At 41.4% G+C, this 26,061-nt stretch overlaps 1 protein-coding gene across 4 annotated transcripts in view; it reads left to right on the top strand.

Moving 5' to 3' along the window:
- Window positions 1–23,955, top strand: part of NDUFAF2 (NADH:ubiquinone oxidoreductase complex assembly factor 2) — a 131,077-nt gene extending 107,122 nt beyond the window's left edge. For 2 of the 4 annotated variants that reach the window (XM_073344027.1, XM_073344025.1), the window contains one exon: window positions 23,575–23,955. In XM_073344027.1, the coding sequence (XP_073200128.1) occupies window positions 23,575–23,826 (252 nt within the window). In that variant the 3' untranslated portion in view covers window positions 23,827–23,955. Of the gene's footprint in view, window positions 1–20,647; window positions 20,868–23,574 lie in introns of those variants that run through there. The other 2 variants (XM_073344026.1, XM_073344028.1) reach the window with 2 other exon arrangements.
- Window positions 23,956–26,061: the final 2,106 nt, after the last annotated feature.

Here is a 26,061-nt window from a genome sequence, read left to right on the forward strand (position 1 = left end):
TCTTAAATATTTTACAAACATATAACAGTAGCAAAGTTTTTTGTTTTTATCAACAAATGAAGTAAGTTCTTAAGCTTTGTTAACATCACCACCTCTCCCAGCTCCATCTAAATCCCAAATGCCATGTAAAACACAATCAGACTTTAACAGCTTCAGCCCACCTCAACGAGCTTGTTCTCTTCCCTCCAGAAACCAGTTATTAACCTCTTTAATATCTTAAAACCTGTCAAACAAGGGAGATTTTTTCTAAAAACTCAAAAATAATTGTTAAATTAAGCCTTGTTTAATACTATACATTTCAAATATTTTAAATGTTTTTTCTTTTTCTTTATATTTAATAAAAAATTTTTTAAAACATTTGCCAAAATACTAAACAAACTATCTCTGTACACCAAACTTTGTATAACACTGTTTAATGTTAAACAATAACTAAGTTATATTAACACCGTTAGCCCATATATTTCATCTAAATTAATACAACAATACTATGGGGGTAAGGTTGTATTCATGATAAAAGATTTCTCTTCAGTTGTTCTCCATGTCCACCAAGAGTAGGGAAAAGAAGTAATGGGCCTAATTTGTAGCAAGGGAGATTTAGATACTAGGAAAATTTTCCTCACTATAAGGATAGTTAAGGAACAGGTTACCTAGGAAAGTTGTAGAATCCCCATTACCAGAGCCGTCCCTAGGGTACTGCAATTGGGGGCGATCGCCCTGGGCCCTGCGCTTTGGGGGGCCCCGCGCTTCGTGAGGAGGCGGATGGGGAGGTGAGGCGTGGGGTGGGCAGGGGGGGTGAGGAGGAGCCCCCTACCAACTTCCCCCTCCCTCCCAGGGCCTACCACCGATCAGCTGTTTCACAGCATCTGGAGGCGCTTTTGGGGGAGGGGAGAGGAGCTAGGGCGCAGTGCACTTGGGGGAGGGGGTGGAACTGGGCAGGAAAAAGGCGAGCTGGGGCCTTGGGGGAAGGGGTGGAGTGGGGCTGGGGCCTGGGCGGAGCTAGGGGAAGCACCTCTGGCAGAAAGAAACTCGGCACCTGTGTCCCGGGTCCCGCACCCTCGTAGGGATGGGCCTGTCCATCACTGAAGAATTTTAAGAACAGGTTAGACAAATATCTGTCAGCAACAGTCTGTTTACTTAATCCTGCCTCAGCATGGGAGGGATGGACCAGATGACCTCTTGAAGTTCCTTATAGTCCTCCATTCCTGATTTTTGTGGTCTTTCCCTTCAGTATTTCAAGGCATTATCTGACTTAACTTTTAAATAGTGCCGCTGGTAAACAACATTGTAATTAATGCTATGCAGGTTGTTATCAGTTATAGACCCCTATTCTTACAGTTTCCCTTCTGGCTGTAAAAACTACTCCAGGCTGAAAGCTGGCACTCTTCATGTCTCAACTCCCATAAGTTATCTATTGGATTTTTAAGACTTAATTATAAAGGGACAAAAAAAGATGATATTTTCAAAAAATCCTTCAGGGTCTATCTCATGGGCTTATGTTTCCATTACATCGCCAGGCATGCAAAATTTAAAGCTCTTAGACACTGAGGCATCCATAAGAGTCTTATGGGCATCTCGCAGTTAGTGTTTTAGGCTGCTTCCTGCATCCTAAATTCATTTTCTTTTTGACTACAGGTGGCAAGTAACGCCTAAGACTTCACAGTGCTTTCGTGATCATTCAGGCTTGCATGTTTTTCTCAAGCTTCACAGCATTCTACATCCTCTCTATCCTTTCTGGGTCAGTTTTCTGGTTTTGTGTGTTTTGTTTGTTTGGGTTTTTTTTTGTTGTTGGTTTTTTTTTGCTTTTAAAGCAGTCTTTCTTTTTTGTTGGTGTACTTCCTACTTCATCCAGTTTCCAGTTGCATCAAATGGGTACTTCAATGAGGAACTGGAACTCTTCTATCCTCATCTCCATCATGCAAGTTTTCCAGGGATAACTTTAATCACAGATATACTGGACCTTCAGCTTCTAGACTCCTCAGTCTGCAGCTTCTTAGGAAGTAAGGGCCTGACTGAATCCAGCCTACGATTTATCTAGTTCAGTACCCTGTTACCTGGATAGTGGTCAGTACCAGTGCTTGGTTTATGTCCTGGCGATGCCTGGGTTACTGTAAGCCATACTCCCCAAATAAGCAGTGCATCATCCGTTCTGAAATGCTGCACCTGGCCTTGGTTGAGCATATCTCCCTACTGCAATTCCATCCAGTGCAATGGAGGCTGCTGTCCTGATCTGGATTTTGAAAAGCACAGGGAAACAAATATTGCGGGGAAGCTAAGAACCGAATCTATGTGAGGGTGTGAGCCTCCATGAAGGGGAATGGGGCAAAAGTGTTCGTCCACTAACCAATACTGACTAATCCTTCCTTCACTATACTGCCAGAATAGACTATCAACCTTGTCCCTTTCTGGTCCATCTTGGAGAATAGGAAAGATAAGCAAGCTGAACAACCTTCAGATCATTATGACCTATTTACTAGGGTGAAGTCTAATGGCAATGAAAGTCTTTCATAAAGCAGCCTAGAATAGTATTCTGACTCAAGTGTGCCAACTTGCTTATGAACCTCCTCAGTTAGGCATACTGTCTGGAAGAAAGAGGATACCATCTGGCTTTCCTCATAGAGCATGGATGTTTAATAGGTAATACAGTTTCAGCTCTTAATTCACTGCTTAAATCAGGCTTGTACACCCACCACTAATTCTCTGTAATGCAACTTTGCACCGGGTGGATTGTATGCCCATTCCTCCAGGCAGGGACCTGAATCACAGGCTATTCATCCCTTCTTCTTACTCCCGCTGCAATCACACCATGCTACCACGACGTCTTGAAGAAGACCTTGTAGCTCCAGATGTCACCCTCTGACACCTTGCAATCCCAATTGCCCTTTTATTACACGTCAAGCTACTGGGTCAGAGAGGAATGGGGCTTCGTCTCTGTGCCTGGCTTTCTGATACTTCTGCAGCAGCCAGAGAGCTATCAGTAGTGGAGCTACTTTGTGCCAGTTCCCGTCTTATACCAGCTGTCACAATGAGCCAGGTGCCACCTAGACAATCCATCATTACTGGGGTTCAATCAACAGAGCATCCTGCTGGATGGTTGGAAATGGGTTTAGCTCAAAATGTCCTCAGTTTTCTCAGTTTGTTACACTTTTACTGTTACTCTGACATTTTTTTGTGTGTGTTAATATTTTGTGAGAGATTAAGTAGGTTTGTGTGTTTCTTTAGCTAGTGTGAAAAGCCTGAAAATGGCTTGGAATAGAAAACTCTATGCTGTAGTAAATGGCTGCTTTTCATTTCTAATGCATTATGTGCTTGATATGCAGTAATAAAACTAAATGGCTTCTGAATTGCACAGTTGGATACAAGGTGAAATGTTAAAAAGAAAAAAAAATTGACAGCTCCTGTCTTCTTTCAAACTATTTCTAGCATTTCCATAATTATCTGTTTTGACAGCCTCCTTGTCAAGGGAGGAAAAAATGTATTTCCGTGAGTAGTAATAAGCATAAGGTTTCAATGATTGTTTTGCCCCCAAAAGAGAATAATTACACTGAAAATTACATTCTGTTTAGTTACCACAATGCATACCTGTTTTTTCCTTTTATTTGATCATAAATATTTATTTCTGAGGTTGTATGATGAAAACTAACTTCAATCAGAAGGATTAGTTTACACAGAATTCAAATTCTCTCACCAGAATGATATGCAATTTAGAAATATTCTTTATTTGACACTGTTTGAATCACACGCTTTATTTTTGCTTCTGTCTCTTTTCATATTCTTCAATTGAGAAGTTTTAAAATGGAAACTACTCTATGGAGATTCTAGTACATTTCTCTCTGAAAAACCATTGCACTTGCACATAGAATAGGATTTTAGCAAATTAGGTTTTTTATTACTGACACCACAAAAAGCTGAAAAATAGGATTTACAAGTGTTGGGAAATGGTGTGATAAAAGACAGAGGACAAAGAGATCTTTGGAACAATATACTTTTCACCCATGTTGCTCAACATCACTAATAAGACTGGAAACCCTGGCCAGATTCAGATGCCCTTACTCGCATTGTATTGCACCTTACTGCAGGAGTCAGCATGATTTCAATGACACTAATTGTATACATGTGCTACTCAGCGTTGGTATTGGAATCTGTTCCTACCGTAGTATTGAGGCTGGAAAGCACTAGTCAAAAGGCAGTGGCCTCTTTCTCTAATAGTCACCTCCGGAGGAGGGGAAGAACATATAGAATCCATCCTTTTACATATTCTTCGCTCCTTGATTCCCTTTGTTTCCTTAGTTTGATCATAAGTTGGCCTATGAGCTGCACAGAGGAGAACTGAGAGAACAAGGTGCGCCTCTTTACCTCTGTGCTGGCTACCTATATATCGGTTCACAAGACAGTAGTCTGCTACTCCCACTCCTGCACATGTAGGTTGGAAGTGGGTGGAACCTTGGCTGTATCCTCTAGCATAGGCGCCGACTCTGTGGGTGCTCTGCGGCTGGAGCACTCAAGGGGAAAAATTAGTGGGTGCTCTGCACCCACTGGCACACAAGCTCCCCCTCCTTGAGCGTGCCGTGTCTCCGCTCCTCTGCCCACCTCCCAGCGCTTCCTGCTCGGTGGCCGCCAAACAGCTGTTTGCACGTTCTGGGGGAGGGGAGAGGAGAAGGGACATGGCGCGCTCAGGAGAGGAGGCGGGGCTGGGGCGGGGATTTGGGGAATTTGGGGATTTGGGGAAGGGGTTGGAATAGGGGCAGGGAGGGGGCGGAGTTGGGGTGGGGACTTTGGGGAAGGGATTGGAATGGGGGTGGGGAAGGGGCGGGGCCTCATGGAAGGGGTGGAGTGGGGGCAGGGCTGGGGAAGGGGGGAGTCGAGCACCCCCTGAAAAGAGGGGAAGTTGGTGCCTATGTCCTCTAGTGCACCAGTCAATGCAGCTGAGACAGTGGAGGGGGATGTAAACTGTGCCAGGAAAAGAGTTGGTACAGATTACATCATACACGAAGCAAGCAAGGACAGGAGCAGGGACCAAACTGTGACTCAGAGTCATAGTTTAGTCGCTGCTGTGTTCTTGGAGCACCTTAGCTATGCACTGTTCTTTATTCAGGACAGAATGCTAGGTGCCAGTGCAGCCCTGAATGATTTCAGTGTTCTTATTCCAACAACTTTCTCTTTTGTACATGAACACATATTTGGTTCTCTAAAATTCTACTTACTTTTCTTCTCCTGCCATATGTAAAAATCCAACTTAGTTCCCCTCTCCCCGTATTTCAATGATACCACTATGGTGCTGATAGTTATTTCACTTTCTAATTTCGATACATTTCCCCTTTCTTTTCACCCTCCTCAGAAAATATTTTTGCCAAGTCCACTGGATAATAACTTCAACTGATTCCGTTAAATTCTTTTAACTTAGAAATAGCAATGCAGTAGCTCAGTAAAATTTTCAATCACTTTGGTCTAAACTGTATCTAAACTAGTGTTCCTGCAAGTTATAGAATTAGTACCTATTCTACTTAGCCCTGAAGTGCACCAACACTCCATTTAAAACTCTGTACAAGGCTGTTATATATGCATGAGCCTATTAGAAGCCTGCTAATGTACTTAGTGGCTTAGTACTTCCATGTTAAACTTATAATGCCCCCAGACATGATTAATTGCAGTTTTCATGCTGTTATCAGTTCATATCAGGGTATTAGCACACCTCTCATTAAAGGGTCACAAAAATGACATAAGCACCACTTTCACAGAGTATAACCAAATGCTGACCTTAACAGAATATCCTGAAAGACATCTGTTCAGTTGTGTTTCCATTGTAGGAGAATTACCTTCAATTTTACCTTTTTAAGAACATGTGCTGTTAGTATAATTAAAGGTCTAGTTCTTTTCCTGCATATGTTTAGAGGTTGGGTTAAGTTGTAAATGAAAGTACCACTTCTAAAACAATTACTATTTTAGCTTAATAATTACTTAATTTGGGGGATTTAAAAATTACTTTGTCTTGTGTTCAAAGAACAAAAAAAGCTTACCACCAAAATTCTCTAGCCAGTGAAGAAGACAAACTATGTAATTGTCCCCAAATAAAGAAGATTGTTCAGATCAATTTGTTGCTGGAATATGCAGGACACACAAGCTCAAAAAAGCATGTCAAAGTAAAAAGCAGTCCACATTTTAATAATTGTAATTAATCAAAGGGTGTTTTCAGTGAAACTGAATCTGAATAAATTACATTTGACATTGATTTGGCAAATGTTTACTGTTAGTTGGCAGGAATACTTAGAAAGCACATCTTATGCAAAATCATTACTTGACTAGCCACTGTTTGGTTTAAATAGATTTTTTAGCAAATCCAGATTTATCTTTCTAACTTCAACTGCTCTTCTGTGTTCACACTGCAATGACACTGCCCTTCATTTACCTTTTTGGTTACCACTTCCAGATAAGAATGGTTGGATTAATGTTCATTTGCTGAGCTGGAAGGAATTGTTTGGGTCAGAACATTTGGTGCTGGCTGGTGACCAGAGAGCCCTTTTCTCCTTCCCAGATTTGAAACATAATAACATAATAGCCTATTATTTCGTCTTGACTGTTTAACTTGTAAAACCAGAAAATGCATTTAATTAACCAATTTGTCAATAGTATAAAAGTGTACACATCAGTTTAGCTTTCATCACATTACTAGATTTTAATTATGTCTCCTCAGGTAAAAACTTTGATGTTGTGACATAAATACTAAACTTTATTAATAACATTTCAAAATAGCTTCTCTGTGTCCTTTCTGTTCACCAAATGTTATAGAAATATGTTTCTGCTCAGATGTGCACAAGCATTCTTAACAGAGTTTAAAGTTCAAGTTTCATGGATTCCAAAGCCAGAAGGGACCGTTCTGATCGCCTAGTCTTACCTCTCATATAATGTAGGCCATAAACTTCCCCAAAATAATTTCTAGAACATAGCTTTTAGAAAAACATCCAATCTTGATTTAAAATTTGTTAGTGATAGAGAATCCATCATGACCCTTGGTAAATTGTTCTATTGGTTAATTACTTTCATCATTAAAAATGGATGCCTTATTTCCCATCTGAATTTGTCGAGCTTCAACTTCCAGCCATTGGATTGTGTTATACATCTCTCTGCTAGACTGAAGATCCTGTTTATTAAATATTTGTTTCCTATGTAGATATTTATAAATTCTGATCAAGTCCCCCCTTAATCTTCTCTTTATTAAGCTAAATAGACTCAAGGAGTTCAATGTATCACTATAAGGCATGTTGTCTAATTCTTTAGTCATTCTCATGGCTCTTCTCCCAACCCTGTCCAATTTATCAACCTCCTTGAATTGGGGACATCAGAACTGGACACCATATTTCAGCAGTGGTCAAAACAGTGCTAAATACAGAGATAAAATAACCTCTACTCCTACCTGAGGTTCCTATTTATGCATCCATATATTGTATTAGCCCTTTTAGTCACTGCATTGCACTGGAAAGTTATGTTCAGCTGATTATCCACCCATGACCCCCAAATCTTTTTCAGAGTCACTGCTTCCAGAATAGAGAACCCCATTCTGTATGTATGGCTTACATGCTTAGTTCCTAGATGTATACATTTACATTTAGCTATATTAAAATCCATATTGTTTCCTTGTGCCTGGTTACCAAGTGACCCAGATTGCTCTGTATTAGTGACCAGTCTTCTTTATTATTTACCACTTCTCCAATTTTTGTGTCCTCTGCAAATTTTATCAGTGATGATTTTATGCTTTCTTACAGGTCATTGATACAAATATTAAATAGCATAGGGTCAAGAATCAATCCCTGTGGGACCGTTGCTCAATGTTTCCCTGTATACAATTACATTTTGAGACCTATCAGTCAGCAAGTTTTTAATCTATTTTATGTGTGCCATGTTAATTTTACATTATTCTAGTTTTTTAATCAGTGGCATGTGGTACCAAGTCAAATGCCTTACAGAAGTCCAAGTCCATAATATCACCACTACTACCTTTATTAAACTGAACTTCAAACCTCATAAAAAAAATCAAGTTAGTTTGAGAGTTTCTATTTTCCATAAATCCATGTTATTAGCATTAATTATATTACCATTTTTAATGCTCTAGGAATCAAGTCCGATATTAGCTATTCCATTATCTTGTCTGGGATTGATGTCAAACTGACAGACCTATAATTACCCAGGTTGTCCCCTTTGCCATTTTAAAATATTGGCACAACATTGGCTTTCTTTCAATTTTCTGGAACATCACGGTTTTCTAAGATTTATTGAAAATCAAAATAAGTGATCCCACAAGGTCCCCTAAGCCAGCTCTTTTAAAACTCTTGGATACAAACTATCCAGTCCTCCTGACATTTTAAAATGTCTAACTTTAGTCACTGCTGTTTATCATCTTTCTGAGATACTAGTGGAATAGGAGAGTGTTATCAGATGATCAGTATTTGGGAAAAATAGATGATAATGGTCTGAACAGAATATTTCACAGAATCATAGAATATCAGGGTTGGAAGGGACCTTAGGAGGTCATCTTGTCCAACCCCCTGCTCAAAGCAGGACCAATCCCCAACTAAATCATCCCAGCCAGGGCTTTGTCAAGCCTGACTTTAAAAACCTCTAACGAAGGAGATTCCACCACCTCCCTAGGTAACGCATTCCAGTGCTTCACCACCCTCCTAGTGAAAAAGTTTTTCCTAATATCCAACCTAAACCTCCCCCACTACAACTTGAGACCATTACTCCTTGTTCTGTCATCAGCTACCACTGAGAACAGTCTAGATCCATCCTCTTTGGAACCCCCTTTCAGGTAGTTGAAAGCAGCTATCAAATCCCCCCTCATTCTTCTCTTCCGCAGACTAAACAATCCCAGTTCCCTCAGACTCTCCTCATAAGTCATGTGTTCCAGTCCTCTAATCATTTTTGTTGCCCTTCGCTGGACTCTTTCCAATTTTTCCACATCCTTCTTGTAGTGTGGGGCCCAAAACTGGACACAGTACTCCAGATGAGGCCTCACCATGTCGAATAGAGGGGAACGATCACGTCCCTCGATCTGCTGGCAATGCCCCTACTTATACATCCCAAAATGTCATTGGCCTTCTTGGCAACAAGAGCACACTGTTGACTCATATCCAGCTTCTCGTCCACTGTAACCCCTAGGTCCTTTTCTGCAGAACTGCTGCCGAGCCATTCGGTCCCTAGTCTGTAGCGGTGCATGGGATTCTTCCGTCCTAAGTGCAGGTCTCTACACTTGTCCTTGTTGAACCTCATCAGATTTCTTTTGGCCCAATCCTCCAATTTGTCTAGGGCCCTCTGTATCCTATCCGTACCCTCCAGCATATCTGCCTCTCCGCCCAGTTTAGTGTCATCTGCAAACTTGCTGAGGGTGCAATCCACCCCATCCTCCAGATCATTTATGAAGATATTGAACAAAACTGGCCCCAGGACCGACCCTTGGGGCACTCCACTTTATACCGGCTGCCAACTAGACATGGAGCCATTGATCACTACCCGTTGAGCCTGACAATCTAGCCAACTTTCTATCCACCTTATAGTCCATTCATCCAGCCCATACTTCTTTAACTTGCTGGCAAGAATACTGTGGGAGACTATGTCAAAAGCTTTGCGAAAGTCGAGGAACAACAGGCCAACCGCTTTCCCTTCATCCACAGAGCCAGTTATCTCGTCATAGAAGGCAATTAGATTTGTCAGGCATGACTTGCCCATTGGTGAATCTGTGCTGACTGTTTCTGATCACTTTCCTTTCCTCTAAGTGCTTCAGAATTGATTCCTTGAGAATCTGCTCCATGATTTTTCCAGGGACTGAGGTGAGGCTGACTGGCCTGTAGTTCCCAGGATCCTCCTCCTTCCCTTTTTTAACGATGGGCACTACATTAGCCTTTTTTCAGTTGTCCGGGACTTTCCCGGATCGCCATGAGTTTTCAAAGATAATGGCCAATGGCTCTACAATCACATCCGCCAACTCCTTTAGCATTCTCGGATGCAGCGCATCCGGCCCCATGGACTTGTGCTCGTCCAACTTTTCTAAATAGTCCCGAACCACTTCCTTCTCCACAGAGCGCTGGTCACCTCCTCCCCATGCTGTGCTGCCCAGTGCAGTAGTCTGGGAGCTATTTATTGAACACATCAGCGTTTTCTGCCTCATTATTGTTAATTCTATCATTTCCATCAAGTAATGGACAAACACCATTGTCAAGATTCTTTTTTTGTTCCGAATTTACTTAAAAACCCTCCATCCTATTGTTCTTAATACTGCTGGTCATAGATTTCTCCTTATGTCCAGGTGCATCCTTTATCAATTTTCTACAGTTCTTAGCTTCTGATATATATTTGTTACTGTAAAATTTGCATTTCTTAAGTTTGTTTATATAATTCTTTTATATATATAAAAATGCCTTCACTTCCCCCTCTAAACCAGGTTGCTGTTTTAACCAATACAGCCTTCTTCCTTGATTGTGGGATTCGGGCTTTTTGGGCATCAAGTGAAGTGTTCTTAAACAATTCCCAACGATCATTCAAATTTTTCTGATTAAATTCAATCAGAATTAAAAAACAAACAAAAAAAAAACACACTTTAAATGCCAGAGACTAAAACACAAATCTTCCATGAATATGAAGTATTTGAGTAATTCAGACAAAGGGGGGTGTTGCTGTGTTCAGATCTTTCTCACTTTTGGCACCCAACAATTGTGCAGCTAATCCTGTATCATAAGCCAAATCAAGAAGCGTGTGAATTTGTCAAAATATATAAAGTATTTACAATAATTTTGGATAATCTAGACAGCTCGCATTTTTTAGATCACCATAAAGTGTCCATTTATTTTTAAGCAGCATTTAAAACCAACCCCATGTAAAATCCTAACTGGGATTATTTTCAGAAATTAATAAAGTAATCTAAATGTTAGTGTTTCTGCATTTATATTATTTGGTACAGTGTCTTCAACAAAATTGAAACAATAAAACAGATATTGGATTGTCAAATTACTTCTTTAAAACTCCACTCCTGCCTGCTAGTCCACATGTACAATATATCTCATTTTCTACATCCTCAGAACAAGGATGGCTTGCACTTTTCCTTCAGGTTTCAGAGTAACAGCCATGTTAGTCTGTATTCGCAAAAAGAAAAGGAGTACTTGTGGCACCTTAGAGACTAACTTATTTATTTGAGCATAAGCTTTCATGAGCTACAGCTCACTTCATTGGATGCATACTGTGGAAAATACAGAAGATGTTTTTATACACACAAACCATGAAAAAATGGATGTTTATCACTATAAAAGGTTTTCTCTCCCCCCACCCCACTCTCCTGCTGGTAATAGCTTATCTAAAGTGATCACTCTCCTTACAATGTGTATGATAATCAAGGTGGGCCATTTCCAGCACAAATCCAGGTTTTTCTCCCCACCCTCCCCAACAAACCCACTCTCCATTGGTAATAGCTTATCTAAAGTGATCACTCTCCTTACAATGTGTATGATAATCAAGGTGGGCCATTTCCAGCACAAATCCAGGTTTTTCTCCCCACTCTCCATTGCTAATACCTTATCTAAAGTGATCACTCTCCTTACAATGTGTGTGATTATCAAGGTGGGCCATTTCCAGCACAAATCCAGGTTTTTCTCCCCACACTCCCCAACAAACCCACTCTCCATTGGTAATAGCTTATCTAAAGTGATCACTCTCCTTACAATGTGTGTGATCATCAAGGTGGGTCATTTCCAGCACAAATCCAGGGTTTAACAAGAACGCAGATGTCTTACGCACATTGTAAGGAGAGTGATCACTTTAGATAAGCTATTACCAGCAGGAGAGTGGGGTGGGGGGAGAGAAAACCTTTTGTAGTGATAAACACCCATTTTTTCATGGTTTGTGTGTATAAAAACATCTTCTGTATTTTCCACAGTATGCATCCGATGAAGTGAGCTGTAGCTCACGAAAGCTTATGATCAAATAAATTAGTTAGTCTCTAAGGTGCCACAAGTACTCCTTTACTTTTCCTTCAGGAGACTTTGACAGCCACAACAGGGGAAAACTGGGCTTTGACGATCTAGACCAAGGCCTTGTACTGGCTATGGATATGTATGGGGAGCCAATGAAGGGACTGGAATACAGGCATGATGTATTTATGGGGTACAACTAAAAACCCACAGTGGTCTGTGCCAGCTGACTCAGGCTTGCAGTGCTTGGGCTAAGGGTCTATTTAATTTCAGTATAAATGTTTGGGCTTGGGCTGCCGCCTGATCTCTGGGACCCTTCCACCTTGGAGCCCAGACTCTAGCCCAAGCTCGAACGTCTACACTGAAATTAAACAGCCCTTTAACCCGAAGCCCACCGAGTCCGCTGGCATGGGCCAACCCGGGTGTCAACTTGCAGTGTAGACATACCCATAGAGGCCTGTGACATTGAGGAGATGGGAGAGTTTCTCCTGTCAACCCAGTGCAGTGTATACACTGTAGTAAGTGGACCTGAGCTATGTTGACTCCAGCTACGTTATTCATGTAGCTGGGGCAGTGTAATTTAGGTCAACATACAGCAGTAGTGTACATATAGCCTAAGTTTTCAATTCTCTCTAGAAAACCAAGCTACTCAACAGCAGGCCAAGGTGCCAGTGGTTTGTACAGCAGTCTACTTATTGTCCACTGTATTGACCCCTTAACTCTGTGCTCCCCACTCATACGCCCCGCCTGAGAAAATCACCATAGTTTACAGAGACAAACTCTATCAGATTAAGCACACAAATTAAAATTTAGAATGCCTGTGACAAGAAGAAACCATCTAAATTCATGGGCCAACACTGCAGGTTTTTTCCATTGCAAAGGAGGCAAAACCAGCTTTCTACTCCATAACCATTACTTCAGTAGAATCACAAGCAGCAGAACTTTCCACATGACGAATTGGTTAATCAATCAATTGTCAGTTTTCAGCATATAACCCAGACACTGAACCCAAGCTGTAAAATGCATCCATCAAACTTCACTGAAAAGATCAACCGTCTATGAATGGAACTAAATAAGAAAACTCCATTCCTGACCAGCCTGTATTCCCTAATCCCACCACCCTTCTCAAACTTTGGCCCTGTCATGCTTACCAGAGACCAAGAAGCCCTTAAAAAAATTAGAGCCACACCTGCAACACAGAGCCATGGCTGGCTGGCAACAACCAGCAAAGAATAACTATGCCTACTGCTAATGACAGACATCAATGACACCTTCAGAGGAGGTCTGCCCCATCCTCAAGAATCCAAATGTTGACTCAGAAAAATCTCTCCAACTACTGTCTGTCTTCTAACATCCCATTCTTAGTCACAATGGAGAAATTCCATCATGAGCCATCTGCTATCATCCTGGATGGCTTGCCTTTGGGCTTCAGACCAGAGCACAACTGAGAGACAGCCCTGGTATCACTAAAATACAATCTCTTTATGGCCATGGTCATTATACTGGACCTCTCTGCAGTTTTTGGCACATTGGACTGTAAGGTATTGCTAAATACATTAACACACAACAGAGCTGGAGTATATGGCACAGCACTACATTGCCTCCAATCATTCCTTTCCAGCAGAACACCAAGAGTGGTGATAGATAACTGCTCCTTCTCCCTGAAGAACTTCACTTGTGGAGTCCTAGAGGGATCCAAACGATCCCCTCTTCTCTTCAATATCTCTATAAAGGCAGTTGGAAGAGAGTGAGATGTCATGGGCTATGCTGCCAATACTGCATTAATGACACCTAGATGTGTATATCATTCTTCACTGATGCAACAACCATCATGTAGGATAGGTCCATCAATGGCTATTAGCCAGGATGGCCAAGGATGCAACACCATACTCAGGGTGTCCCTAAACCTCTGATTGCCAGAAGCTGGGACTGGACACCAGGGGATAGATCACTTGATAAATTGATCTGTTCTGTTCATTCCCTCTGAAGCATCTGGCACAGGAAGACAGGATAGATTCATAGATACTAAGGTCAGAAGGGACCATTATGATCATCTAGTCTGACCTCCTGCACAATGCAGGCCACAGAATCTCACCCACCCACTCCTGCGAAAAACCTCACCTATGCCTGAGGTATTGAAGTCCTCAAATCATGGTTTAAAGACCTCAAGGAGCAGAGAATCCTCCAGCAGTGACCCGTGCCCCATGCTACAGAGGAAGGCGAAAAACCTCCAGGGCCTCTTCCAATCTGCCCTGAAGGAAAATTCCTTCCCGACCCCAAATATGGCGATCAGCTAAACCCTGAGCATATGGGCAAGATTCAGCAGCCAGATACTACAGAAATTTCTTTCCTGGGTAACTCAGATCCCACCCCATCTAACATCCCATCACAGGCCATTAGGCTATTTACCATGAATATTTAAAGATCAATTAATTACCAAAATCATGTTATCCCATCATACCATCTCTTCCATAAACTTATCGAGTTTAATCTTAAAGCCAGATAGATCTTTTGCCGCCACTACTTCCCTTGGAAGGCTATTCCAAAACTTCACTCCTCTGATGGTTAGAAACCTTTGTCTAATTTCAAGTCTAAACTTCCTGGTGGCCAGTTTATATCCATTTGTTCTTGTGTCCACATTGGTAGTGAGCTTAAATAATTCCTCTCCCTCTCCGGTATTTATCCCTCTGATATATTTATAGAGAGCAATCGTATCTCCCCTCAGCCTTCTTTTAGTTAGGCTAAACAAGCCAAGTTCCTTGAGTCTCCTTTCATAAGACAAGTTTTCCATTCCTCGGATCATCCTAGTAGCCCTTCTCTGTACCTGTTCCAGTTTGAATTCATCCTTCTTAAACATGGGAGACCAGAACTGCACACAGTATTCCAGGTGAGCTCTCACCAGTGCATTGTATAATGGTACTAAAACCTCCTTATCCCTACTGGAAATACTTCTCCTGATGCATCCCAAGACCGCATTAGCTTTTTTCACAGCCATATCACATTGGCGACTCATAGTCATCCTGTGATCAACCAATACTCCGAGGTCCTTCTCCTCCTTCGTTACTTCTAATTGATGTGTCCCTAGCTTATAACTAAAATTCTTGTTATTAATCCCTAAATGCATGACCGTACACTTCTCACTATTAAATTTCATCCTATTACTATTATTCCAGTTTACAAGGTCATCCAGATCCTCCTGTATGATATCCCGGTCCTTCTCTAAATTGGCAGTACCTCCCAGCTTTGTATCATCCGCAAACTTTATTAGCACATTCCCACTTTTTGTGCCAAGGTCAGTAATAAAAAGATTAACTAAGATTGGTCCCAAAACTGATCCTTGAGGAACTCCACTGGTAACCTCCCTCCAGCCTGACAGTTCACCTTTCAGTCGGACCCGTTGTAGTCTCCCCTTTAACCAATTCCTTATCCACCTTTTAATGTTTATATTGATCCCCATCTTTTCCAATTTAACTAATAATTCCCCATGTGGCACGGTATCAAATGCCTTACTGAAATCTAGGTAAATTAGATCCACTGCGTTTCCTTTGTCTAAAAAAATCTGTTACTTTCTCAAAGAAGGAGATCAGGTTGGTTTGGCACGATCTACCTTTTGTAAAACCATGTTGTATTTTGTCCCATTTACCATTGACTTCAATGTTCTTAACTACTTTCTCCTTCAAAATTTTTTTCCAAGACCTTGCATACTACAGATGTCAAACTAACAGGCCTGTAGTTACCCGGATCACTTTTTTTCCCTTTCTTAAAAATAGGAACTATGTTAGCAATTCTCCAATCATACAGTACAACTCCTGAGTTTACAGATTCATTAAAAATTCTTGCTAATGGACTTGCAATTTCGGATGCCAATTCCTTTAATATTCTTGGATGAAGATTATTTGCCCCCCCCAATTTAGTCCCATTAAGCTGTTTGAGTTTCGCTTCTACCTCAAATATGGTAATATCTACCTCCATATTCTCATTCTGTCATGCTACCATTATCCCTAAGATCCTCTTTAGCCTTATTAAAGACTGAGGCAAAGTATTTGTTTAGATATTGTGCCATGCCTAGATTATCCTTAACCTCCACTCCATCCTCAGTGTTAAGCAGTCCCACTTCTTCTTTCTTTGTTTTCTTCTTATTTATATGGCTACAGAACCTTTTACTATTGCTTTTAATTCCCTTTGCAAGGTCCAACTCTACTTGACTTTTAGCCTTTCTCACTTTATCCCTACATGTTCTGACCTCAATAAGGTAGCTTTCCTTGTTGATCCCTCCCATCTTCCACTCCCTGTATGCTTTCTGCTTTTTCTTAATCACCTCTCTGAGATGCTTGCTCATCCAGCTTGGTCTACAACTCCTGCCTATGAATTTTTTCCCCTTTCTTGGGATGCAGGCTTCTGATAGCTTCTGCAGCTTTGATTTAAAGTAATCCCAGGCCTCCTCTACCTTTAGATCCATAAATTCTTCAGTCCAATCCACTTCCCTAACTAATTTCCTTAATTTTTGAAAGTCAGACCTTTTGAAATCAAAACCCCTAGTTGCAGATTTATTTTTGTTAATTCTTCCATTCAGTTTGAACTGAATTAGCTCATGATCACTTGAACCAAGATTATCCCCTACAACCATTTCTTCTATGAGGTCCTCACTACTCACCAAAACCAAATCTAAAATGGCATCCCCTCTAGTCGGTTCAGCAACTACTTGATGAAGAAATCCATCAGCTATTGCGTCTACGAAAATCTGAGCCCTATTATTATTACTAGCACTCGTCCTCCAGTCTGTGTCTGGGAAGTTAAAGTCTCCCATGATCACACAGTTTCCATTAGTATTTACTTTATTGAAAACATTAAAAAGGGCTCTATCCATATCCAAATTAGATTCCGGCGGTCTATAGCACACCCCAAGCACTATCCTAGGGGAGGCTCTAGTAGTTTTCTTCCGCAATGTAATTTTTGCACAGACGGACTGTGTCTTATCCATTCCATCGCTTCTTATTTCTTTACATTCTACCTCATCATTGATATACAATGCTCCTCCACCACCTTTACCTTTATTTCGGTCTTTCCTAAACAGCACATACCCTTCAATACCTGTAGTCCAGTCATGACGACTGTTCCACCATGTTTCTGTTATCCCTAGAATATCTGGTTTCACTTCCTGCGCCAATAGCTCTAGTTCCTCCATTTTGTTACCTAGGCTCCTCACATTGGTGTACAAACATCTTAATTCTTGCTGTTTGGCCTCGCTCACATTCTGTACCCTATTAGGCACGGTCATTCTACAGCCAGTATAACCTGTTAGACTGGTATCCACATTGCCCTTCCTCCTTGTATACGTTCTCCCACCCACGGCTGTATCCCTTCTTACTTTGTTTTCTTCCCTCTCAATGCTAAAATCCGGCGTGGAGATTACCTGGACATCTCCCAACCATCTCCCCCGAATTCCTAGTTTAAAGCTCTCTTAATCAGTTGTGCCAGCCTCCATCCTAGAAGTCTATTTCCTTCCCTACTCAGATGAAGTCCATCCCGAGAGAACTGTCCTTTGTCCAGAATGCCTCCCAATAGCCTTACATCCCAAAGCCCTCCTTATAGCACCACTGCCTAAGCCATCTGTTGATAGTCATAATCTTGTCACACCTTTGTTGCCCTTCTCTAGGAACAAGCAGACTCCCACTAAAGAGTACCTGAGCCTCCATTTCCTTAAGCGTCTTCCCCAGCCTAGCATAGTCTCCCTTAATACTTTCCAGCAAGAATCTAGCCATATCATTTGTTCCCACATGAAGGATAATTAGGGGATTCTTTCCTGCTCCCTTTAGGATCCTTTTCAACCTCAGGTCTATATCCTGTATCTTAGCACGTGGAAGACAGCACACCCTTCTGTTCTCTGGATCAGCTCTGGTTACAGGCCTGTCTATTCTTCTCAGTAAAGAGTCCCTGATCACATAGACCTGCCTTTTCCTGGTGACGGTGCTATTCTCCAGTCTATCTCCTGTTCCTTCTGGCTGTAAGTTCTTTCCATTCCTATTCTCCCTTGTAATCCTCTTCAACCCATCCTGTATCCTCCTGGGGCTCATATTTGGTGTAGTCTCCATTGAGTCTTCCCCTTTTCCTATAGGACTAGCCGCTCTTCTCTTTTTCCTTGCCCTTCCACCTTCAGTGACTACCTGGTGAGCCCCTTCTTCATTTTCCAACTCTGCAAACTGTTCTTGAGCTCTATTTCTCCTTCACTAGCCCATCTTTTCCTCTGCCTGGTTCTTATAGTCACATGCTTCCACTGACCACTTTCCTCACCCAGTCTCCCCTCAGAATTCCCCAGCCCTGCTTCCATCTGCAGGTCTAAGCTTTTCCCTTCAGATACCTCATGTCTTTGGTCCATAATCTGCTCAAACCCCTTCCTAAACTCAACCAGACTTTCCACCTGCATCTCCAAACCTCGGATCTTTTCCTCCATCTGCTCTATCAGACGGCGTTTCCTGCAGACAAAACTCTTACCAGGTACCCCCTCCAGGATCATGTACATGCCGCAGCTTCCACATCCAGTCATCCTCATTGTGTCTCCAACTACATAGGTCACTCCCACTGCTGCCTCTGTATCTGTCATAGCCTTCCCAGCTAAATGCTGTTAATCTGGGAAACACAAACCACACCAAAGCACCACCACCCACAGCAAAACCAAATCCCAAACAAGTAGCACGATACAAACTCCCCTTTCAAACTCCCACTCAAACTCCCCTGTTTACAGCTTTGTGTGCTGGCTCCTGTGCCATGGAGCTGTCTGTGCCGCTGCCTGACTGGCTGGCTAACTTTTAGGACCCCTAGTTATGCTAGATGGACCATTGGTCTAACCCAGTATGGCCATACTTGTGGCCATCATCCCGCAGATGTCCAGAATGGTTACAAGAGATCATCTTCTGGATGAGACGCAGCTGGCTCAAACTCAAGCCAGGCAAGTAATGCTGGTTGATGGGAACTGCTTTTAAGAACCATTTTGAACACTTCCCCTGAACCCTTGCATTCCATAGCAGGGATACAGTCCCCAATGCAGTAAAGTTGTGTTAAGCCTCTGGGTCCTGTTTTGTTCCTCAACAAACCTGGACAACTAGGTAGCCTCAGTGACCAAAAATGCCTTTTTTCACATCCATCTTACTAGCAAACTTTGCCCCTTCCTCACAGATGAGGACCTTGCCACAATAATTCTGACATTTGTCATCTCCAAACTGGATTATTGTAATTCACTGTATCTGAAGGTGAATGTCTAAACAATGTAAAGATTCCAGCTACTGCAAAATGCGGCTGCCTCTCTCCTTCATGGTTAGTCTTTTTATTTCAGTTAATGGATCTTTTCTCCTGAGTTCTGCTCTACTCTGAATAATAAAGAGCACTTTCAGCATTCTTCAGATATCATGTGATAAAATCTACCCATTGAGAATTCCAACTTCAAAATCCTGACATCCTTAGTTTATATTTCCTGGGAAGGTCATGAGAATTGAGTCAGGACTTCCACAAGTACAGCTGGCTAATGGATTTAGTGCTGTATCTCTGAGACTTATTGGACAGACTGAAGCTTGTCTGTCCCCTAAAGATCAGAGCACATTATGCTTTAATATTCTTTTATTGAGCTCTCTGCTGAAATGCCCTCTAGCCATGTTTATTTGGGCAACAGTAATCAGATTTGGGCAATCGGTAACAAAGTTAGGCCATTTTATAAAATATTTCAGTTCAATTTAGTGACAAACTTCCTAAGTGAGAAGCTAAGTCACTCTTCTAATCCTGGAGCAACTTAAAAATACTAGTTAAAAATACTTCTCCATACTTGTCACTTCCATACAATATATAGCACCGTGAATGTTTATATATAAAACTTTTCCAGTCACAGTGTAAATGCAATCTCTTAATTCCTTAAAGAAGCAAATCCTGCTCTCTTCTCCTGAGGCACAGAGGGTACTGCATGGTACTGCTGTGCAAAATGGGAGGTGGGCAGGGGCAGTTCCATAGGCGTTCCCTGCGTATTAGCCTGCATTGAGGAAGTATCTAAGGTGCCACAAGTACTCCTGGTCTTTTTGCGGATACAGACTAACACGGCTGCTACTCTGAAACCTGAGGAAGTAAGTGTGAGTGTGTGTTGTAGGGAGGTGGAAGAGGGAGGCAAGGAGGTTTCATGGCTGCTACTCTGATCTATAATCTACTCCTCATGTGGAAAGGGGTGAAATCAGCAAGGCTGCAAAGGACAGATTCCTAATGCAACTCCTTGGGCTGGATACTATAGACAGGATTTGAAGCTGAATTGGTAAAAAGCCTGATATCTAAGGAGCAGTATATTTTTAGTGAGTTTTAATGATATTTCTCCCATAAATGAACTATATATATTAATCATAATTAGTCTTGGAAGGAATTGCTTCTTGTTTTTATAAATTTTAAATTTTTACTTTTTGACTTACTTTTGCACTAATAGGAAATCTTAAACTTGGTAACTAAAACTGTAATACTTTCAGTATTTGAGATCTTCAGCATTTAGGAATACAATCATATTACTGTACTTAATATACCAGGGTATATTTGATTTAAATCAAATTGATTTAGATCATGATTTAAATCACTAGTCAGGAAGACTCGATTTAATCATGGATTTCTACATAAAAGTGCATTCTTGTTGGTTGTTATGTATTAAGATTATATTCCCCCATATCCTCCTCACCCAGGCACCCAAGAATGCGGGGGCGAGGCTCCAGGTACCCAGCTACTCCACTCCAGAGGATGGCCCAAGCAATGGAAGACTGTCATTCAAACAGTTTTGATTTGTAGTATGGCTACAATAAGCAATGTGGCCTTGTCTTCCCTCCTCCCCCACCCCACCCAGGCTAACTTGTCAGTTATCTCACTTTTTTTTAATTAATAAAGAACGAACGCATGGTTTCAAAACAGCAATGACTTTATTTCCTTTGCCAGCTGTGATCGAAGGGGAGAGGGTGGCTGGCTTACAGGGAATTAAAATAAACAAAGGGGGCAGGTTTGCATCAAGGTGACACACACACAACTGTCACAATGTAGCCTGGCCAGTCATGAAACTGGTTTTCAAAGCCTCCGTGATGCGCAGTGGGCCTGGCTGTGCTCTTCTAATCGCTCTGGTGTCTGGCTGCTCAAAATTGGCCGTGAGGCGGTTTGCCTCAACCTCCCACCCCGTCATAAACGTCTCCCCCTTACTCTCACAGATATTATGGAGCACACAGCAAGCAGCAATAACAGTGGAAATATTGGTTGCGCTGAGGTCTAACCTAGTCAGCAAATAGCGCCAGCGAGCTTTTAAATGTCCAAAGGCACATTCTACCAGCATTCTGCGCTTGCTCAGCCTATAGTTGAACCACTCCTTACTACTGTCCAGGCTGGCTGTTTATGGCTTCATGAGCCATGGGAGCAAGGCGTAGGCTGGGTCCCCAAGGATAACTATTGGCATTTCAACATCCCCAACGGTAACTTTCTGGTCTGGGAAGTAAGTCCCTTCTTGCAGCTGCTCGAACAGCCCAGAATTCCTAAAGATGCAAGCGTCATGCACCTTTCCCGGCCATCCCACGTTGATGTCGATGAAATGTCCTTTGTGATCCACCAGCGCTTGAAGCCCATTGAGAAGTACTCCTTGCTGTTTATGTACTGGTTGGCAAGGTGGTCTGGTGCCAAGCTAGGGATATGTGTTCCATCTGTCGCCCTGCCACAGATTGGGAAACCCATTGCCGCAAAGCCATCCAGTATGACCTGCACATTTCCCAGAGTCACTACCCTTGATAGCAGAATGTCAGCGATTGCACTGGCTACTTGGATCACAGCAGTCCCCACAGTAGACCTGTCCACTCCAAATTGATTCCTGACTGACCAGTAGCAGTCAAGCGTTGCAGGCTTCCACAGGGCTATCGCCACTTGCTTCTCAACTGTTGGGGCAGCTCTTATCTTGGTATTCGTGCGCTTCAGGGCAGGGGAAAGCAACTCACAAAGTTCCAGGAAAGTGGCCTTACGCATTCAAAAGTTTCACAGCCATTGGGAATCATCCCAAACCTGCAACGCTATGTGGTCCCACCAGTCTGTGCTTGTTTGCCGGGCCCAGAATCGGCCCCACTGCCACCATGATGTCCCAATTGCCATATCCCGTGCTTTCAGGAATGTCTGTGTCCATGTCCTCAACATAGTTGTCCTCGTGCTGGCGGCTCCTAGCCAGGTTCTGCACATACTGCAGGATAATACGCGAGGAATTTACAATGCTCAGAACAGCAGCGGTGAGCTGAGCGGGCTCCATGCTATGGCGTCTACACGGATAGTCCAGGAAAAAATTCGCGAAACGATTGTCTGCTGTTGCTTTCACGGAGGGAGTGAGGGAGGGGAGACTGACGACATGTACCCAAAACCACCCGTGACAATGTTTTTGCTCCATCAGGCTTTGGAAGCTTAACCCATAATTCCAATGGGCAGCGGGGACTGTGGGATAGCTATCCACAGTGCACTGCTCTGTGAGTTGATACCAGCCGACTTAATGCGCTTAGTGGGGACATACACAATCGATTGTATAAAATTGCTTTCTGAAAATTGACTTCTATAAAATCGACCAAATTTCGTAGTGTAGACATTTAGACTTTGCAGTGTTGATTAATACCAATTAAGAAAAATACAAGGGGTTATTTCTTTTCTGTTTTCTGTGGCGAAATCATGGTGCCAGGCAAAATCAAAACTCCAATTTCACAACAGCCAGGGATAGTGTAGATACTACATCAGAGATTTTTTTTATTTTATTTTCCATGTGCCTCTTAGCCAGTAAAAGCTGATGAAAAAATTAACATTAGTGCATCCTTTCAAACCAAACTACAGTTACAAATAAGTGAATAAAATGGACCTTAAAACATATTGGATTTAGTTAAAACTATTTTTATCTGATCCGGTAAGGCCCATTTCATTAGATACCCCTTGCAAAGATTTGGGATTAGAAAATAGCTGCCTCAAAAGCAAAATGGACTGACTCCCTATATTTTTAGTACAAATTTTAATATCCATTTAACAGACTATAAACACTTCCCAGATACTAAAAGCATATGTTTTGATTATTTAAGGGTGCAACACGTACACAAGTCAAATCTGGAATAAGTCCTTGGAAATCAGTGAAGTTATTCTAGATTTATACTAGTATATGGTAAATGAGGGCAGACTTGGGGGACAATGTAAATTCATTATTACATCTTGATAATGATGAAGAATCATTACTTTGCTGTTCTAGATATTTTTTATTCCCGTTCTAGATAGTGGAGATAATACCACTGTGACAGAAAGTGCCCCTGTATTCACACCCTGAATAATAATCTTCGAGAAAAATATGCCTTGTAAATATCAGCTTTGAAAAGTGCAGTTCAGCTCTGCTTTGATAAGTTAATCAAAATATTGGAGCATTTTTTTAAACTATGACTACAGTTGCAGTAATCCAAAGCAATGCATTTTGACTGTCTTTATTTTGCAAATGCATATGAAGAGAGAATGTGTAAAATTAAGTTTAGGAAAAAAGATACCTGTGGGTTTTCGTTTGCTATTTCAGTAGTGTAAATTACATTGATGTCTGCTTTAACCATTTTCCTTCTTGCCTGGTGGCTTTTTGCAGGAAATTCTTAAGAATGAAATGTATAGAGAAGAAATAAAACTGAAAATCACAGATGCTTCTGAAAAGGACAGCCTCCTTCAAACCAAAGAATATGAGGGACTTGTTGCTGAACCAGTTCAAACTCAAATTAAAGGCCATGCATCATCCCCTTACTATGGAAAGAATGAGCCTTCACCAGACCCATCCAGCACTGCAAAAACCTTTCAGCCAGGTTCCTGGATCCCACCAGCTAGCAGTAGCCGTAATAAATAAACAGTTGTAATGTGAAAAATCTTGCCAGTGAATTGTGTAGAAAATTGCTCTAACAAGCAACATGACTGAAGAAAACTCTTTTTCACTTACCAACTGTGTGTGAGAAATAAACTGATATATTAAAGTTAATTTTCATTTGTTTTTACAAGCTAGATCTTAGAAATCATTGAATTCTTAGTTATTACTGTGACTAATTAGTAAATCTTAGTATAAAACTATTGATACTTAATTTTTTTTAAAGTAATTGTTAATCTGTTATTCTTGAGCTCATTCTATTTAGTTAATTGAGGTAGGAAAATGTCACAATACACTTTCTTTTGAGGGGCATTTTCCTTAAAGGTAACAATTATTTTTTTAAAAAATTATAATTATAATCTGGTCATCAACATAATGGATTTCACATAGCTTATTTGTAGACATGAGGCTTATAAATGACCTTTTGCATTATCAAATCTAGATTTTTTTTGCTTAATCATCATGTATTTCTATGGAATCCCAAAGAGTTCCCTGCCTATTGTTGCCTTTTAATGTGGTCAATGCTGTTGGCTCCCTTAGGTGATTGTAGGGTTTGTTTGACCTCATTAACATAAAGCACTTCAAAAATATAGAGAGACTACATTCTTTGTTAATTTTAGGGGACTATATCTTGTAACTGTATTAATAGATGGTAAAATCAACAGTTAAAGTGTGTCTTGCTGGCCATCTGTAAGTAGTCTAAAGTGCTATAGGGAATCAGTCTGAGTCAAATAAGAGCAGAGTGTGGAAGCACTTCCTCATTTTCCAGGAATTTAAGACCTCCTAGGTCAGGGGTTCTCAAACTGGGGGTCAGGACCCCTCAGGGGGTTGCAAGGTTATTACATGGAGATCGCAAGCTGTCAGCCTCCACCCAAAACCCACTTTGCCTCCAGCATTTATAATGGTGTTAAATATACAAAAAAAGTGTTTTTAATTCATAAGGGGCATCGCACTCAGAGGCTTGCTGTGTGAAAGGGGTCACCAGTACAAAAGTTTGAGAACCACTGTCCTAGGCAGTGTCTACACCAATAACATTCTTATCAGGATTACAGGAAGGGCCAGTAATGGTGCAGCTGCATCAGTGATAAGAAAAGTGTAAACTAGTGTGGAGAGGGCACAGACTTTGTCCTCTTCCCCCCCCCCCTCATGCTATTAAAACCTGCTCTGTACAAGTTTTCATGACTTAATGATAAAAGCACCTGAGCTCTAGGTTAGTGACTTAACACATCTGATTCATAGCAATGGAGAGTGCTATGGCTAGGTCTCCCTAAAAGCTGTGACCCCCAGGCCCTAAATTCTGAGCTGAAGGTGTCAGACTTGTAACAGCTTCAGTAACAAAAAAGAAACATGACTATTAAAATATAAAAAGTATCAGACAATACTCCTTGTTTTGATATTCAACTGTGGACATCTCAGTGTTGGAATGTCTTTCAAATGTGCATTACCCCCAAACTGTTTAATTTGCAATAGGATTTGATTTGGATAATACACAACTTCTTTACAGAAGTTGTCAGACAGGAAGAGCTGGAGGCTTTGGCTCCTGTGCAAGGGTCAGTTAAGGTTTCAGGCCTTTGAGAGGCAGCTGAAGCTTTTACCAGCTGAAGAAAAGAGTCATCTCTTTTTTTTCTTGTTTCCTATCCATATACATGATTTGACATTTTGATCTCTTGTTAACACTTACTGTCACTAGTTTTCAGAGTTACCCCTACCCTTGCAAGGAATGGACTACACGTTTGTATCCTAAGAACTTCACTGGTTTATGTTAGTTTAGAAGATTGTAACTATAGATTATGAAGGCAAACATGATTTTTAATGAAGTTTAGATTCTTTTGTTAAATCAATTTTATGGCTATGGAATTGGAAAGAAATTTAAAGGGCCAGAGATATATTACCACCCCACCACATTCCCAAACAATTTTAGGAATAGTACTGAATGGAATCTGAGATGGAGACTGACCACTATAAAAATTTTATATGATAAAGGGAAAAGCTGTGTGTGGTTATTACTGCCTGCAAAAGGGAAATAGTATTCTACTTAGAAAAAAATATAATTTTGATGGGTTATGCCATGGTGTGAGAATGAGCAGAGTGAGTTTGGATCTAGCATCTGCCCTACAGCTGCCAAAAGAAAAGGCTTAACTCAGAATATTGTTCAGTAATCAAGGTAGACTATCTTACCCAACCTGATACCAACCCCCAGCCACTGCCTATATTTCCCCT

This window comes from Lepidochelys kempii, chromosome 5 (assembly GCF_965140265.1).
Source record: "Lepidochelys kempii isolate rLepKem1 chromosome 5, rLepKem1.hap2, whole genome shotgun sequence".
Classification (NCBI taxonomy): domain Eukaryota; kingdom Metazoa; phylum Chordata; order Testudines; family Cheloniidae; genus Lepidochelys; species Lepidochelys kempii.